The sequence below is a fragment of the Lycorma delicatula genome, chromosome 4 (genome assembly GCF_047948215.1).
Source record: "Lycorma delicatula isolate Av1 chromosome 4, ASM4794821v1, whole genome shotgun sequence".
NCBI lineage: Eukaryota > Metazoa > Arthropoda > Insecta > Hemiptera > Fulgoridae > Lycorma > Lycorma delicatula.
Genome location: NC_134458.1, coordinates 56,575,608 through 56,593,864, shown reverse-complemented (window position 1 = coordinate 56,593,864; position 18,257 = coordinate 56,575,608). Strand labels below are relative to the sequence as shown.

General features: G+C 28.4%; 1 protein-coding gene across 7 annotated transcripts in view; it reads left to right on the top strand.

Annotated features, from left to right (window-relative positions):
* The window catches only part of LOC142323412 (phosphatidylinositol-3,5-bisphosphate 3-phosphatase MTMR4), a 64,130-nt gene that overhangs the window by 26,282 nt on the left and 19,591 nt on the right, over positions 1-18,257 (top strand). For 6 of the 7 annotated variants that reach the window (XM_075363000.1, XM_075362997.1, XM_075362999.1 and 3 more), the window contains 9 exons: positions 2,027-2,211; positions 3,710-3,857; positions 8,544-8,734; positions 9,689-9,884; positions 12,210-12,386; positions 13,314-13,478; positions 14,762-14,880; positions 16,414-16,785; positions 17,516-17,598. In XM_075363000.1, the coding sequence (XP_075219115.1) occupies positions 2,027-2,211; positions 3,710-3,857; positions 8,544-8,734; positions 9,689-9,884; positions 12,210-12,386; positions 13,314-13,478; positions 14,762-14,880; positions 16,414-16,785; positions 17,516-17,598 (1,636 nt within the window). The remainder of the gene's footprint in view (positions 1-2,026; positions 2,212-3,709; positions 3,858-8,543; positions 8,735-9,688; positions 9,885-12,209; positions 12,387-13,313; positions 13,479-14,761; positions 14,881-16,413; positions 16,786-17,515; positions 17,599-18,257) is intronic. The other variant, XM_075362998.1, reaches the window with a different exon arrangement.

The window sequence follows — 18,257 nt, the reverse complement described above, 5'->3', positions numbered from 1 at the left end:
TTTCGGCCTATTTTTACTTTTGGGGTAATTTTTTGAGCCATTCCCTCATTGCCATTTCTAGAGCGCAATTGAATAGTAGCAGTGAGAGCCCATCATCGCCTTGGCGTAGTCTTGTTTTGATCTCAAACGGTTCTGAGAGCTCACCTCTGAATTTTACCTTTGACTTAGTGTTTGTGAGGGTCAGTTTTATCTTGTTTTTAATTTGGTATGTAGTCCAAGGTGTCTTAGAATTTTTAGTAGGGATTCTCTGTGAATGCAGTCATAAGCTTTCTTGAAATCTATTAATGCTATCACCGTGTCTCTCTTTCTGTTCCTGTTATATTCATTATTAGCTTGAGACTCATGATCAGGCCTGGACAGCTCCTCCAGGGTCTGAAACCTCCCTGGTATTCTCTTAGTTCTTTCTCAAGTTGTGAACCGATCCTGTTGAAGATGATTCATGAAAGAATTTTTTAAAATACATATATGTTAAAGAACACACACACACACACACACACACATGTGTATGTATGTATATATATATATGTGTGTGTGTGTGTGTGTGTGTGTGTGTGTGTGTGTGTGTGTGAGATAAGATGGATATAATGACCTTTACAGATAATATTTATAACAAACAGCAGTTTAATGAAATTAAAAACAATCTTTGTATTAAAACCTATCGATGAAGTCAAAATAGAAAATTAAGCCAGTTAAAAATACACTAAAAAAATGCAGAAAACTTGTTAAATAATGTATAATTGAAAATATATGCTTTAGTGTATGAGCTGTAACATTTTTATAATCAGTAAACCCCCAAAAAAAAAAAGTTTAAATGAAAATCTATGTGGAATGTATAAAATTAAATTTGATCATTGTAATTACAATATTTATAATATTGGTAAAACGAACAGGCCCTTTAAAGACAGATAATATTTCAGGGCTTTTAAAAAGGTAGCACAGAGATTTATCATTAGCAGAATAGCGATTGAAAAATAAAAAACTACAAATTAGAAAACAAATTAAATGCTGGAATTTTATCATTATAACATGGTCTTAATTATGTCAGTACATATTTATAATGTATAATATTTTTGGGTGTATTTTAAATATAAACAGTTGATGATAAGTCAGTTGTCATCAGTAAGTTAAATTATGCCTTAAGCTTAATTTAAGTAAGTTAACTGATGAAAACTTTTCACTTTGTTTTACTGTTATTAGTCATTTTGTTTTGTTTGTTGTTGTTACTGTTATTATTAATATAATTACAGAGGTTTGTTAATGTTAAAAAAATCTATATTTTAATGTAGAAGAAATTACTGATCACAAAAACAGAAAAAAATTAATTCCTAAAATATAGCTCATTAATTGGGATAAAGGCTATAATTATTAACGTTTAAAAATTATATATTACTGTGTATGGTCTAAAGGAGGGCTGTACATGTTGACTGCACTTTACAGCATTGGTCAGGTGTTGGATTAGGTTAAATTTCTGTTTGAAGTAATTTTTATAGAGGGTACTTATTAATCCCTGTTATTTGTTTGGTATGGCATGTAATTCTGAATATGTTGATGAAATAACTTTTTTTTTGTCATTTCTGTTTGAATCATATTTCAAGTAGCGAATTCAGCTTAGGGAGAGCACTTATAATTGTTGCCAAACACATATTTTGATGTTGCTGATGTGTTTTGTGTTTTACTTGATGTACCGTTTGAAAATATTAATCCACTTAAGCATTTTTTGTTTGTCTGTACTACGTTGATTACTTAAAAAAAATTTCATTGTTTTAATTTTTTAATTAAGGAGATCTGTTCCGGTAGTGGCTTTTAGTAATTTAATAAAAATATTACCGACTGGTTAGAAAAAAGAAAAAAATTACCCCTGATAATTTTATGATGTAGTAAATTGTTTTTTTTTTTTAGTAAAACTACTTTGTAGTTTAAGTTTAATTACTTTATTATACTACTTACTATCTTGTTTGGTTATAAGAAGTAATGTTATTATAATTTGAATAAAACTATTTTTTGTTCGCTATTGAATACATTGTAGGTTGAAAGACTAAAATTTGATGTACAAATTGGTGGTGTGTGGCGCATATCTTCAGTTAATGTAGATCATAAGTTATGTGCGACCTATCCTCGTTATTTACTTACTCCAGCTTCTATATCTGATAGAATCCTTGAAAGTGCTGCAAGATTCCGTACGTCTCGTAGAGTGCCAGCTGTTGTTTGGAGGTATGTTATTTTACCTGCTTCATTTGCACTCTTTTGTATGTCGTAATCTTTTATTTTATTTTTGGTGCTTTTGTAATGTTATCAGCTGCTCATTTGGTAAAAAGGATTATTTTAACCAATACTTATGAAAGGGATTTTAGTAAATAAATATGTTTTGTGAGTATATTCTAGGTAATTTGAAGTTTGCCAATATTAAAGTCATTTGATTTCTGAATTGTTCATGATATTTAAAACATTAGGGCAGTTTCTTATAAGGCAGTTTTAATCATTATTTTTTTGTTAATTATTTTTTCTGTAGAACATGAAGAATAGAATTAGTGGTAAAAATCTAATTTTGATACCGCTATATAGAGATGTATAAAAAATATGTGTTAATAATTTCTTATAATATCTTTTATAGAATTATATACAAAGATCAGTCTATTCATGTTTTTTTTTTATTTTTGGTTTAAAGATTCTGTTAAAATTTAGTGAAACTGAAAGAGTCTAGGTGTGAAAAGTTTATATATAATACATTTCAAATGTATAAATAAAAGTAAATACTTTTTGTTGGTTTTTCACATTGTCATTTTTCATCCTAGAAAATATTTGTTTATCTTATAAATTTTTGCATAGATGAGATTTGCGAAAAATAAAGAATGACCTTATTATTTTTCTTGGTAAGCATTAGATTTGAGCAGCAAAACTTAAGATGGCATGGCAATCGACTATAGTGCATGTATAGCAGAGCCGTTCTAGCATGGTGCTTTTTCCTCTACTTACAGCCGTACATCTACTCCCCTCTGCAAGCACCTTGCTATAACTGCTCGGCTCTACATGATTTCTTGTAGCCTTGTATACATGCTCATTGCATTTTTATTTAGTGTGTTATGACAGAACAAATTGAATAGTTTTACCGAATCAAATTTTGCCAAAAGCTTGGTTGTAGCCAAAATGAAACAATTCATAAGGTTCAGTAGACTTGGCTACAGAGGTTAAAGAATGGTTTACCAGTTTAAAAATGGCCTACGTCATTTGACATTGGTCAGTATAGTAATAGGCTGTTTCTTTTATTCTTGTTGAGTTGTAGATTATGAATACATGAACTATAAGATGAAATCATTAACAAACAGTATTATCTCAAGATTCTTCGTTGTCTTCTAATGCAGTTTGTAACCTATTTCTTAGGTTTGATGTGCTTATAGATTTTTGCTCATTCTGAAAAAAGTTTACCTGAATTTTATAAACATATATGACAATCGCTTAAAATTTATCGCTAATTGACGGGTTGAAAGTAGTGCAGTATATTTAACAGTCTTTATTCTTTAAATGTTACTTTAAAAATTAATTGTTAAAACTCATTGAATTTATTTATACATGCTTGTATTAAACTCTGTTTTGGTAGTTTGGATTAAGTGACTTTTATTTATATTAAAATAATTTTTAAATCTATAACATGCCGAATAGATTTTTTTTTTTTCTATTCTTTGACTGCTTGTATAAATGTTTTTGTTTGCAGGCATCGAGGTAATGGAGCTGTTATTGCACGCTGTAGTCAGCCAGAAGTCGGTTGGCTTGGGTGGAGATCTTCAGAAGATGAAGAACTACTGAAGGCGATTACAGATGCCTGCACACAATCTAATCCGTCTGACAACAAAACAGAACAGGTTTATAGTTTCTATTTCTTTACTTTTTTTTTATACTTTTTTGTAACTAATTACTTTATTATTCATTCTTTGTATACCGATCACTTAATGCATACAGTCAGTAAATACTGAAATCAGTTTTTCTCAGATTTTTAATAAAGATAGTTTTTTATTTATTTTTATATCGTGGGTATATGATTATTCTGTTAATTTTTTATTCTTTGAAAATTTGATGTGACATTTCATTGTATGATATGTAGGATCATACAATGGCTTGAGGTCAAGAGAGTAGATTCTTGGTTTTGAATTATCTTACTTAGAGCTTAAGACAAAAAATAAATTGACTAGAATTTAAATAATGACATGCTTAAGTGAGCTTCACTGACAACCTGATAAACTATAAAAGAATGTTAGAATCTAACCTTATTGTTAGATTAACATGACCAGAAGCCTTTTTCAGTTTTCTGACGATACACTTTATACTCATAATGGTGTACAATATTTTACATGTATTTTGAAGTATAAACAGGTGATTATGAAGGTACCATCAAAGCACTACTGTAACAGGTTAGTAAGTAAAAGCCACTCTTTCTTTTTGTTTTGATGTTTAGTGTTCTTGTTTTTAATAACATTCTCCTTTATATTACATTATTAAGTTGATAAATTAAATTGTTATTTAATATTTAGTAACAATTTAGGTTTATGAATCAATTTTTTGCACATATTGTTGGTTCTAAAACCTAAAAATATTCAATAGTATATCCAATAGTGATTCATCTATTGGATAATAAATAATGTGCGGAATTGCTCAAAAATCTTATTATTATTGTTCATTGAAAACCATTAATAGCTTAATGTTAACTTACGCAGAATTGTAATCTTACAATTGTGAATTTTATATGTCGACATGAATTCTCTTGATTTTTATGAAGCATACGATAAAGAAGAAAATCAAAACATAATATTTAAAGAATTTTTTATATTATCTTAGATTCACATATTAAAACATAACATAAGATATTAGATTCACGTATTAAAACATAACATAAGATATTTCAGCATTAATTGAAACATATTAAATTTTTAACAAGCAATTATAGAGAGAGAGAGAGTTTACATTTTGTAGTGTCTTATACATTAGATTCAGGTAAACTGGTAGAACATGGTTTTAATATGTTAAAAGAAAACAATACAACAATCCAAAAGATGATTCTCTTTTGTTTTTAAATTAAAGATATTCTTATTACCATAAACACATGAAATGATATAGTTAAATCTTAATAAATAATACAAAACTTATTACATTGCTAATACACAGCTACATAAATCCAAATGCCTATCGTTCGAGTAGCGGACTGACGCCAGCACATCCCGCAACAGAGATTAGTACTAACTAACCAGCAGGATGCGAACCATATGTTCAGTAAAAACACGCTGAACACATATATTTTTAAATAAATGTTATTTATATAATAATGCAGACTTATTTGTATTACTTTTATTTAGTATAGATCACACCAGAAATAACTATTTTGTTTCCAGGCTCATGCTTCCCTCTATTATCAACCACACTGGAAACATCCTATTTTGAACAGACATTGTAAATTCTACCATCACTAACTTCAAATGTTTCTCTGAAGTATTTCTTACACACATCTGTAGTACCATCAGCAACACAAATAAAACAACAGCCTCCTAGGGAGAAATCATTTAAATGTTTTATTTGTGTTGCTGATGGTACTACAGATGTGTGTAAGAAATACTTCAGAGAAACATTTAAAGTTAGTGATGGTAGAATTTACAATGTCTGTTCAAAATAGGATGTTTCCAGTGTGGTTGATAATAGAGGGAAGCATAAGCCTGGAAACAAAATAGTTATTTCTGGTGTGAAATGTAAAAAAATGTAAAGCTGAAAGATATAAAAAAATGTAGAGCTGAAAATTTCAATCCAGTAAAAGAAAAAATGAATTACCACGTGTTTTCTTTAAAGTTTAATCTTCATTTTAAACCTCCTGCCAAGGATACATGCCAGGTTTGTAATGGTTATCGTAGGATCCTTGAGGCATCTCAAAATGAAGAAGAAAAGAAATTGGTTGAGGATGAAAAAGAAATTCTTATTGAAGCAGAAACTGCTCAAAATGAAATGTAACTTGATAAAGATAGGTGTGGTAAAAATGATTATGCTTTTACATTTGACCTTCAAAAGGCATTAACATTTCTAAAAATGTCCACATCTGTGGCATATTATAAGCGCAATCTATACATTTACAACCTCAGTTGTCATTGCTTAAACATCAACCTAGAATTAATGTATGTTTGGCCTGAGACTGAAGGCTCTCGTGGTTCTCAAGAGATCGCTGCTTGCCTAAAGAAATATCTATTTTTAAATGCCAAAAATTATAAAAATATTGTTGCCTTTTATGATTCTTTCACAGAGCGAAACAGAAATATAAAGCTTGTTTTAAGTATATATCTACTAAAGTTATTGGCTAGTTCTCAGATTACAGCAGACTTTATTGACCTCAAATTTTTTGTGTCGGTACAGTTACTTACCGAATGATGCGGATTTTGGTGTCATTGAGAAACGCGCACATAAAAAGGAAAATATTTTTTCTCCTCGGTAATGGTATGACACTATAGTTGAAGATAAAAAACAGAAAAAAGAAACACATTTCATGCTGACTGAAATGCAACGTGAAGATTTTCTTTCCACTAAGAATCTGGAAAGTTCTATTGTAAATCGCAAGACAGCTACTGACAGCAGTCAGTAGCCATCAAAATGACAGCAGTCATTTTGAGTCAATTTACATTGGCTCAAAATCAGATGGATAAGACTGTTGAAAAAAGAACCTCTGACAATATTAATTAAGGAGTGTTTTACAGAGTCTGTGCTATTTAAAAAAGTTAATATAATGAAATCTACTACAGGACGGCCATGACAATCACTTGCTTCAATAGAGAAAAATTTACTATATCCTGAAATTCGACCAATTACAATGCAAAAGAAGGAAGATATAATGTCATCGTTGTGGTACATCACGAATATTACAAAAACTTGGTTACTGCGTGTACAACTAGCGAACTTGATACTGATAACGATTCTATAGAGTATGGTGATACTGTATAAAAACATTTGCTAATGAAGAAATTTGTTAGGAACAAAAATAAGTTCTTATAAACATTCATTTTATAAATACATTCTTATTGAAAATGTTAATATTATTACTGTACAGTAAAAATAATAAGGTTGGGAAGTAAAACATTTTATAGTCGCTTTGGCTTTTCATTGAATCATATTATTCTTCATTTGAAAAAGTGATTAACTTCAACAAATATGCAGAATTTTACTGTACTTATGGTAAAATGCTAGTGAAATTGTTTAAATTTAATGTTAATAGCTTTTAATTTTTTAATAAAAGCAGTCTGTAATAATGAAGAGTTTGTTAACTTTAGTTAATGTTTCCTTAGTTCTGGATAATCTGGAGTTAATCACTTTGGCTTCTGACTGCCTCATATGATTGTAATTTTAATTTTGATCTTTTAATTTTTCTAAAAAAAAATTATGTCTTGATATGCAATTTGATATAATTTATATACAACTGATGATGCGGGATCCTGTGAAAATGTTATTGGGATAAAGAAAAGAAAATAAGTCAAGTGTCATTTCATTTACTTTATAATTTTGTACTTGGGTTGTTCAAGTTGGTTTTTGATTATTAAAAATAAAAAATAGAATATATTGGTACAAAGGAATATGGGTCTTCTAAGTATTGATTGTAGAAAAATCATTATGTATATGTATATATTTTTTTCTTCTAAGGTTGATCTTTTCAAGACCTACATCACCTCTGCACTAATAATTGTTGTATGTATAAAATATATTCAACTTAATGCACCCAAGTACAGGATTGAATAAAATAAAATGGCACTCACCTTATTTTTTCATACTCTACAAAAGCGCTTTTGCAGCAATCTGCATCTTCAGTTGTAGATTTTTTCTTTTTTATAAAATATTTAGTCTTAAATTATATATTAAACACAAAAATTAAAATATACAAAATATTAGAATATAAAAATTTATTAAAGGAAGTATAAAAGTGTTAAAATTATTAAAATTAAAAATTACATATACAAATATATGTCAAGTACTGTAAAATAAACTATAATATACTACATGTGTTTGACCAGCCAGTACTATAGTCAAGGCTGCTACAGCATTGGCTGGCCAATACTATAATAGCTATATACTATATAGTACTATAGTATGGTTGGTCATACGCATGTAGTATGTTTTTATTTTACTTTATTTTATTTTTAATTGACGTCATATATTTTATATGTAATTTTAATTTTTATAATTTTAATATTTCTAACTTTTCATTTTAATTTTTATGTTTAATATGTAAATTTATACAAAGTATTTCACAAAAAAAAAATCTACAACTGAAGATGAGGGTTACTGTGAAAGTACTTTGTAGGAATCATGAAAAAATAAAGTGAGTGTCATTCTATTTTATTTATTTTCTGTACTTGGGTGGATCACGTTAAGTCATACATATTTGAATTAGTACAGAGGTGATGTGGATCTTGAAAGGATCGATTTTAGAAAAAAACAAAAAAATAATATATATTAATATATCTTTTAATAGACATAAGTATCAAACAACAGTAGAGCTATTTGACTAAATTACCAATTTTTATTTTTAGAAACTACTCATCATGGATGCTAGATCATATACTACAGCTGTTGCAAATAGAGCTCGTGGAGGTGGTTGTGAGTGCCCAGAGTACTATCCAAATTGTGAGATAAAATTTATGAATTTGGCTAATATACATTCTATTCGGAAAAGTTTTAATGCTTTGCAAGCACTCTGTGCCATGCCTCCTGATCAGGCCGGGTCAGTTTATTGACTTTTATATATTTAAAAATTTGTTTTATGTATTATTAAATTTGTTGTATGGATATTGCATAATATTAACTTTCTTTGTAGTCGATATTAGGTTACTCAGAAACTACATCTACCAGATATCATCTTTGAATGACTAAGAAGTGAAAGAAATTGGAATTTTGTAAAAAGTTATAGGATTTTTATTTTTTTAAAAGTACAGCTATATAAAATAAAGTTAAAAAAAAAAAATTATTTTGATTTCCCTTTTTTATGTTATCATTGTTGATGTGCAAACAGAATAATACTAAATAAATTTTATTACTATGTATTCTGTAAAAAGGTTCATAATTTTCTCTTGTGTAGTATTTATCAGAAGTTATTTTCTTCAAAATTGTTGGTTTTGTATATCTTAGTTACCATCTAAATAGTGTTACATTAACTAACTTCATACATAACATAATGTCGGTGTACTAGAAGCTTTCTTCTTTTTGTGATTGTTAATGACATCTTAATTTTTATTAGCTATACCTTATGTAAGTCAGCTATTTTACCGAATGTGAAACAACATCTGCAGTTGTATTTTCATCCACACCAGTGTGATCTCTAAGTAATATTAGTGCTTAACAGTATAGGGAGTTTCATTGTTTGTTCAAATTTTTTAAGTTCTGTCAGTATACTGTGAAAAATAAAATTAACTAAAATATTATTCTAGTTTAGTTTTATATTACATGTTACAGAAACTATTTAGTAATCATATTAAAAAAAAAATCATCTTTTTGTTTATTCTTAATCCACTGATAATATTTTCTTGATTAAATTAGTGCATATTAAATGATCGTGTTAGCACTGGAAAGAATTTTAAAACTTTATTTTTTTTGTTTTGAAGTTAATTGGTAGTTAGTTACTAACTGATGATATTATTTGCTATTGTTTATCATTAAGTAAGTTATATTTTTTTTTCAGGTGGTATAGTACATTAGAGAGTACAAAGTGGCTTCATAATATGTCAGGATTACTTCATGCAGCTGTTACTGTTGTAACAGCAGTAGAAGAACAAGCACGACCAGTTCTTGTACATTGTTCTGATGGATGGGATCGTACACCTCAAATTATATCACTTGCCCAATTGCTTCTCGACCCTTTTTATAGAACTATTGAGGTTTGTTTTTAAAGAATAAAACTATATATGTTGTTATGTTATGTCCAGCTAATATTTATATAATTGATACTTGTTGATTTATGGATATTAGTTTAAATGTTTTCTGTATTTCTAAATAATGTTAATTCTTTATCTTTATGCATCTATATGTTATTGTACATAATTAAATTGTATTCATACTCTAAGCCTGTAATAATTTTAATTTAACAAAAAAAATCTACAATTATATATTGGTTTATATATCATATGAAACTCTTTTAGTGAATCTTTGCTTATAATTACAATTTAGTGTTCTATCTTCCTTGCATCAGTAGTTTTAATCTCAATTCAAATTGATAAATGATTTTCAGTTATTATGAGTGATAGAATCTGCATCTGTTATAATAATGTCATAGGCTACTGAGGGAGTGTAGAGGTATATTTGGGTAAACCAGTGCCTTTTTGAATACCACTAATGAACTGCACAGAAACATGGGTATACATAACTTTTTTTTTATGAGCACAAGTTATTTGAGTTTTGTGTAATTTAGTAGAATTTTAACAGAGATTTAGAATATTTGAAATACAATTTGGGAATGAGCTTATAGCAAAAGTTATCATCATGTCATCTTAATGGATGATCAAACCGTCATCCTGACCCATAAAGCAAGACATGTGCAGTGAAAAATTTATGGTGCTAGTGGGTTTTTTTTCAATTTGAGGGCATTTTTCATAATGAGCTTCTTTTTCAAGGGAAGATAGTGAACAAAGAATATTATATTTTAAGTAATGAAATGTCTTTTTGTGGCAATAAAAAAGGCCCGTTGCTCAGAAGGGAAATCAGTGAATGCTCCTTGCTTACTGTACACAGCAATTATTTCAGTAGTTTCTGGTGAAGCTTAAGACAATGGTCATTCCATAGTTGCTTGCGTGTTTACTTGTTTGTCAGTAGCAGCAGAACGTTTTTATTCCTTAAACTGAAAATTATTTCTGAGCAGACATTTTCAGTCAATTGACTAGTTAAAGGAAAGTTTGCTAATGAAAGTGCACATCATGTTAGAAGGATTGAGAAATGTTTCAAAGAATGGAAGAAATGCTGCTAACTGTAAATTACAGGTGGAGGAGAATACTTTGAAGGTAACATATGGTGAATAACTTATAATGTAGCTACAAAAAGTTTTAAGTAAAAATTTCAAAAATTTATCTGATCTTGAACATTCAACCTTGATCATAAACATAAAGAAATTTAAAATTTGAAAATAAATTTTATGAAAAATCAATTGCCACTGAATTGATTTTTGAATTTTGTATGTTGTTATGCGATGAAGTCGTAAAATGTAATCTTCTGAATATAAGTGTAAAATGTTAAAATATAATTAAATTGTGTATAATAGTGATTTTGTAATATGTAGGTATATGATAATTTAGAAGTAGCTTTATTACTTTAAATTAAATTTTTGAATTGCATGCTTTAGCACCCTATAATAATAAAATATAAAACCTATAACTTTTTTTTATGATTTTGCTTACTTAAATAAGTGTCTTTATTCAGACTCTTAGATTGAACTTAAAAAAATATAATTTTTTTTTAATAATTTTTTATTTTGAAATAGACAAAGAACCAGAGTGGTGTTTTGTTTAGTATAACTAAACTTTTTGTTAATAAATTGATTGAAAAATTAAAAAACAACGATCTGCAAGAATAGGTGCATAGTTTTGTGGTTGATATCATTTATTTTCATAAATTCTATTGTGCACAGATCAAAGCGATGTAAAATTCATATTGTGATGTCTTCATTTTTTTAATATATATATATATGTGTGTGTGTAAGGCTGGATCTGAGGTAAAGATTAATTCTATACCTCTTGAAAATTTATTCACTTACATTTAAGATATTTCTGGTGTATTGCACATTTTTATTTTTATTTAAATATTTTTAAAGGAAATAATTTAATTTTTTGTCAACACCCATAAGTATTTTATATTTATTTTTATATAATTTAACTATTTATAATATTTTGTAGAATTGACAAGGGTTACTGTTTAGTATATTGGTTGTCATGTGAACAGTGAAGTTAAATATCTTTGGAATGATCAGTAACTGGATAAAGCAACTATTCATATACATTATGTGCTGCTAATATCCTATCATAGTCTGCATTAGGGAAGGCATCTTGCTGTAAAGATTCTGCCAAAACCCTTTTTTTAAGCCCAGAAATACTTTAGAAAAATTGATATAAGAAAATTATGAAATTAGATTAAAAATGTCTGAAATCCTCCATTGTATGAACTAGTTGCTTGTAAAATTTATCTGTTAATAAAATAGTATATGTTTTGTTTTCAAGGGTTTTCAAGTTCTGGTTGAGAGAGAGTGGTTGGAATTTGGACATAAGTTTAATGATCGTTGTGGCTTGTCAGAAGATGTTAATGAACGATGTCCTGTATTTTTGCAGTGGCTAGATTGCATTCATAATCTCGTTAGACAGTTCCCTTGTGCATTTGAATTTTCCAACAGTTATTTGGTAATTATTAAGAATTAAATTTAGTTATTAACTATTATTACTGTTCTTGTTTTGATTAATTTGTTTTATTTAATTTTATTCATATTTTTTAATAACTTGTTTAATATTAAGTTGTTGAATTAGTCGTTTAATGCAATCAGTGGCTTCTAGCAAAAATTCATAGCTGATATTTTGTGTTCGTTTAGTAAATTACATTCTTTTGTAATAGCTATCTGATAAGAGCTAATAGGTACATAATTGGATGTAATAGAATTACATTATGACAGCCAGATTGAAGTAGTGTTTGATTGTTATGTTTCATACATTTTTTATCTTTGATCAGTATGATTTCAGTTGATACACAGTAGAACATTGTTTCCATATTGATAAAACACATTTTAAAAATGTGTGTTCTGTGATAAACATATTTTGCAAACTTGGATTTTTTTGTCAGTGTAATCATCTGACATAAGAAAATATTTCACGATATAATTTATGAATTCAATGTAACAGGACTGTAAAAGATAGTTGAGCGTGTTCATTCATCTAGTTTGACTGAAAACATTGTCGTGGTTCATGAAAGTATTGCTACAGGTCTGAGAATGTCAATTCCAAACACAGCATTTACTGTGATTAGGTGATGCCAAGTCTATTGCATAGTGAAGTTTTAGGAAAGATTTGGCTTTACTTGCATATAAAATTTAGTTGAAATGGAAACTGAAGCCAGCAAACATTGAACATGTTTGTTAATTAAGTGCTTTTTATAACAAAAAGTAAAAATACCATGCTTTAATTATTTCAAATAATCAGATTCAGCAAAGCTATATATTTATTATTTGGTATGAAGTTTATTTTTAACTTCTTGAAAGAACTTGATCCATTAAACACTAAACGTTATTGCTTAGTGTTAACTATTTTGTTTTGTAGCTGTTTTGTTTTATGTTTCAGGTAAAGTTAGCACAGCATACGTACTCGAATCTGTTTGGTACATTCCTTTGTAATTCTAGTGCAGAACGTTTTAAACTTGGATTACAACAAAGAACTTTTTCAGTTTGGAAGTTTTTACAGTCGCCAAAGTTTAGAAATCATCTTTACAGTTCATCTCAGGATCAGGTTCCTATCATTTTGTTGTATTTAATAAGATATAATGGTAATTTTTTTTAACTTTCATTTATTAATTTACATCATTATAAGATAGACAAATTTTTGTCTAGTTTATTGGGATTGTTTACTGTGAGAATTATTTGTAAATTTTTTGATGAAACTGTTGGCCATCAATTTTTATTTTATACTTTAAAAACTTGTTCTATAGATTAAATGGTTCTGTAGTTAACTAGATCACTTAGAGCATATCTTTCAAATAACTGCTCCAAGTCTGTTTCCACGGTTACCTTTATAAATGATTTATAGTTTTGCTTGGAAAAATTTATGTTTTTATGATTAATGGTTTCATCACTGTCAGTTTTATTGGAAGAGGTGGTTTTTTTTTATAGAACTGGAATGTGTCCTTTCTTAGAAAATTTATCTACTGCATGTATTATCACTTTGATTTATTAATTGTTTAAACAATTAATAAAAAAAAGATTACCATTTAAATGATGATCATTCTGAAGCTGTGGGAAGACCTAAGAAAATGTAAAAAATAGCCCATTGTTGATAGTAAGTAGTAAATTGCATGGTCAGAAATGATAATGTATTTAAAATACTGCTGAGTTTATTGATGGTGAGAAGGAATTGAAAAGATTCACCCGGTCATTACTGACATTGTTGAAAACTGTAAAGTTACGTATAAATTACTTGTAACAGACAGGTAATTTTCATATTTTATTATAATGTCAGAACGACTTTCAGTTGTATTTTAGAGCTTATGACACAAAATATAGCTCCTGATTTATTTAACACTACCACTCTTACTAATCAGGGAATAAATATTTGTTCTCTCTTCTGGATGTGTTATACTTGCTTTCTTGTCGCTGTCCTTTCCTTTGCACAGTAAAGATATGGATTGAATCTTTTAAAGTTAGAGTATTTTACAATACTTTCCTCCCTCTTTGTTTGTCTACTGTATTTACTTATTTACTGGCATCTTTTTATTGTATCTACTGCTAGTTTTTTATTCCTGGTACCATGTAAATATATTTGCAGTTCGATAGAGATGAACTAATTGCTTTTTCAATGTTTTAAATTTTTCAGCGTATACTACAATACACAGTGTATAGAGTAATTTGTTTTTAATATTGTTATGGCTATACTTAGATGATTAGTTAATACTTAAAAATATTGTTGAAACATTGCCATGCAACTTTGTAAGTATATTGGCTAGATCATTTATTCCAGCTTAATATAGAATTTAATTCATTTTATGTTGTTTTAACTAGTATTTTTATGTGTATCAGGTGTTGTGGCCTGCATGTAACGTTCGTTATTTAGATGTCTGGCGTGAACTTTATCTAGAACACTGTAATAGTGAATCTCAGTTAGCTGTTGCATCCAGTACATCACAGCAAAATATTGTGTATGTAATTCATTGTATAGTTATTTAAAATTTAATGAATTTTAAATTCATTATGTATATTTAAAATTTTTTTTAGATTTAATGCATGTTTTCATGTATATTATTAGGAGAATAGTTGGCTAAGTCCTTGAAAAAATTGTATGTATAAATCTTTCAAATCATTTTAACATAATATTCACACTGTTTTTTTTCATTTTCAGTATCTATATTTACAAATGAATCACCAGATACAATTATTAAACAGAACTAGGCAATTGTGAGATACCTTCTGATTCTTAGATCATCTTCAGTCTCAATTTTTAATAATGTATAGTTGTTATTCATGATCATCTTATTCTTATTTACTCTGAAGGTTAACTTGCTTGCATCTTTCTGATTGAACCCTCTTGTACTTTTAGCTAAACTTCTGAGTTCCTACAACTTCCATTTCCATCTAGATTATCATATTATCTACTGTTAACATCCTCTCTTCTATGCACCTTCTACTGATCTTTCTAGCCCTTTGATTATCTGCCCTTCTCATGATATATCTTTGCTAGTCAGCATTTCTGTTCTGATTTGTATTGATTAAGATTTTATTATTATTCATTCTCTTCATTACTTCTTTATTGTTAATGCTGTCTGTCATCTTAATTTTTTCTATCTTCTCCATACCCACATTTCAGATCCCTTTAGCCTTTTTCCCTTTACTTAGCGTCTATTTTTCTAATCTGTAAAAAGCTCATTCCAAACATGACTTCATAGAGACTTCTTCAAGTCTTATTCCAAATACTAAATAATAGATATTTCTGTTGAATACTTCCTTATCCATTAGTATTGTGGTTTTAATTTCCTTTTCTATTTTGGAATCTTCTATTAGCATACTTCCTAAGTACCTGTGTACCATTTACTAGTTCAGTTTATCTTTCTTTAAAAATTGTTATATTTTTAAAAAAAAAACAAAAAAAAGATTTTAATTTATAGATGTGTAACTAGTAGGTTACAATACATTTTAAAAATTAATTAAATTAAAAAAAAATTATTTAAACTTGATAATACATGTGTCAAAACATGCTTTTTAACTAAAGATAAAAAAACATTTTAATTATGAAATTAAACAAATGAAGTTCAAAAACTATAAACATAAAAAAATGTTTTTTTAATGACTCTAATGTGCTGTAATTAAAGATTAATAAAAAAATTGCCTATTAATGCACCAAAAGAGCAAGGCATAATATACGAGTATAACTTATAAATTAATGTAATAAGCTTTTAAATCCATGGATTCACTATCGGTTGTAAAATACTATGCCAGGTAATACTGAAGTAATATTTTGTTATAATTAACTTAGCAGAAATGTTATTTTTAAAAGAAAAAAAATAATACACTAAGATAACCATATATTTATTGGAAATAGGAATGTAAAAGGAAATGTTTGCTACAGTACTGAAAAAAAAGGAAAAATTCGTGTAAGATATGTTCTTTTTATTTCTCTTCTATATACTATTTAATACCATTTGTATTATTTAAAAAAACTTTTCTTTTTCATGCAGGGAAGACTGTACTAACGTTGGTGATATGGGTGCTGAAGATTCTGTAAATATTTCGGGTTTAGTTGAAACTGATGATAGAAGGGACAGTCGAAGTGAGGACATTAGTATTAGTAATAATAATCGAAGTGGGGGGACATCATCTGGTGATAAAGATGGAGCAATGATTGGTTTTGATTTAGTGGACTGTGGTGGTGTTTCCGATAAAATTAACTGTGATAAAAAGGAAAAAACTGAAGTTAAAGAACCAAATAGTGATAGAAATGTTAGTGCCTGGATGGAAAATGGACTTGTTTCATTCGATTCGGATGTTGAAGATTATTCTGAAGGTCTTTCTGGTCACAGCTCAACTGATACTATTGTTCCTTCCAGCCAGTGAGTACAGCCTTTGTTTTCATTTTCTTTGTTGCATTTTAACTTAATTATAAACATTATTTTTAGCAAATAAGTTTTGGAGTAAAGCGATCTGAATTACCATGTTGTTGTTTACTATAATTTAATTGTATTACCGAGATTGATAATTGAATTATCTATCGATAATAGTTATTTGTATGGGCTACATTCCTGGTCACATCATTGCTAACCCTGGCAGAGGATTCATTCTCACTTACCCCATTTATACTTTCTCTTTTAAGTTGACTTGAGGCAAAGTATTTATTGGGAATAGTTATGATGTCTTGTTTTTTCTTTAAATGGACATTTAAATAAGCATGAGGAAATCTTTTCAGTCACTGTGGTACGGGAGATAAAACTTTGCACGGTCAGACCTCCAGCATTAAATCTGATGGGAAAAAAAATATTTCATCAGTTACATAGTTATTAAAGTCATTGCTATTTAAAAAATTCCTCTTAAAAATTATTAGCGGGACATCTTATCCTTCTCTCTTGGCAAGTGTTCATGAAACCCCTTAGTGTAGCTTTGTATCTTTGTTTTATTAAACCTTCCTCTGGGTATATTACTGGGAATCGGGTATCCTCCGTAAGCAGATTTAATTTCTCATGAAGTCCAAAGAATTATATTATTAAAATTATGACTGATATGTATGTCTATATGAGACATAAATCATGTATGTATGTCTATGTGAGATGAGTTGTTTGCTTTCAGAAGTAGTAACGGCAAAGAGAAATTACTGCTGCCTTCAGGTACAGCGTCTGATCTTCTGACTGTCTCATCACCATCTTCATCTGGTATGATAAATAGAATATAATATAATGTTTTGTATAATTTATCTAATTTAAAAATAAAATTAAAATTTGTATACAAATATAATAGAGGTAGATGTTATTTTTATGTAATAGTGCGATTAGGTTACTACATTCATTATCATGAAAAGTTAGGTCTGTTCCTCAAGTAAGCAATGAAGTACCTATGATTGGCTATCACTCTATTGTGATTGTCTACCTCAATACCTGTGATTATAATGGCTGGCTACTTTTTAATTGGATCATGAATTACTCTCATTAGATTGGTTGTTAAGTAAATATAAATGAATTTGGAAGTTGAATAAGATGATTGAAATGTCAGTGTTTCTTTAAAATTTCCATTTAATCATAAATGCTTGCAGGCAATAAATGCTCATAGAGTGGAAGCGTGGAATCAGAAGGTTCTTTTATGTTTGTCTTGTTGTTTTCTTGTTTAATTTTATTTATTATTTTTCTGTCTATTGAAAACATTGTTTTCAATGGACAGAATTGGCAAATGTACAATGAATCGCTGACCCAATTAAATTGTGATTTGCTATTCAAAACACTAGTAAAGTAAGAGTATGGATTTTCCCCTCTTAAACTTTTTTTCATACATTAAAGATCGGAGATTGTCAGCCTGATAAAAATTTACCTAATTCTGA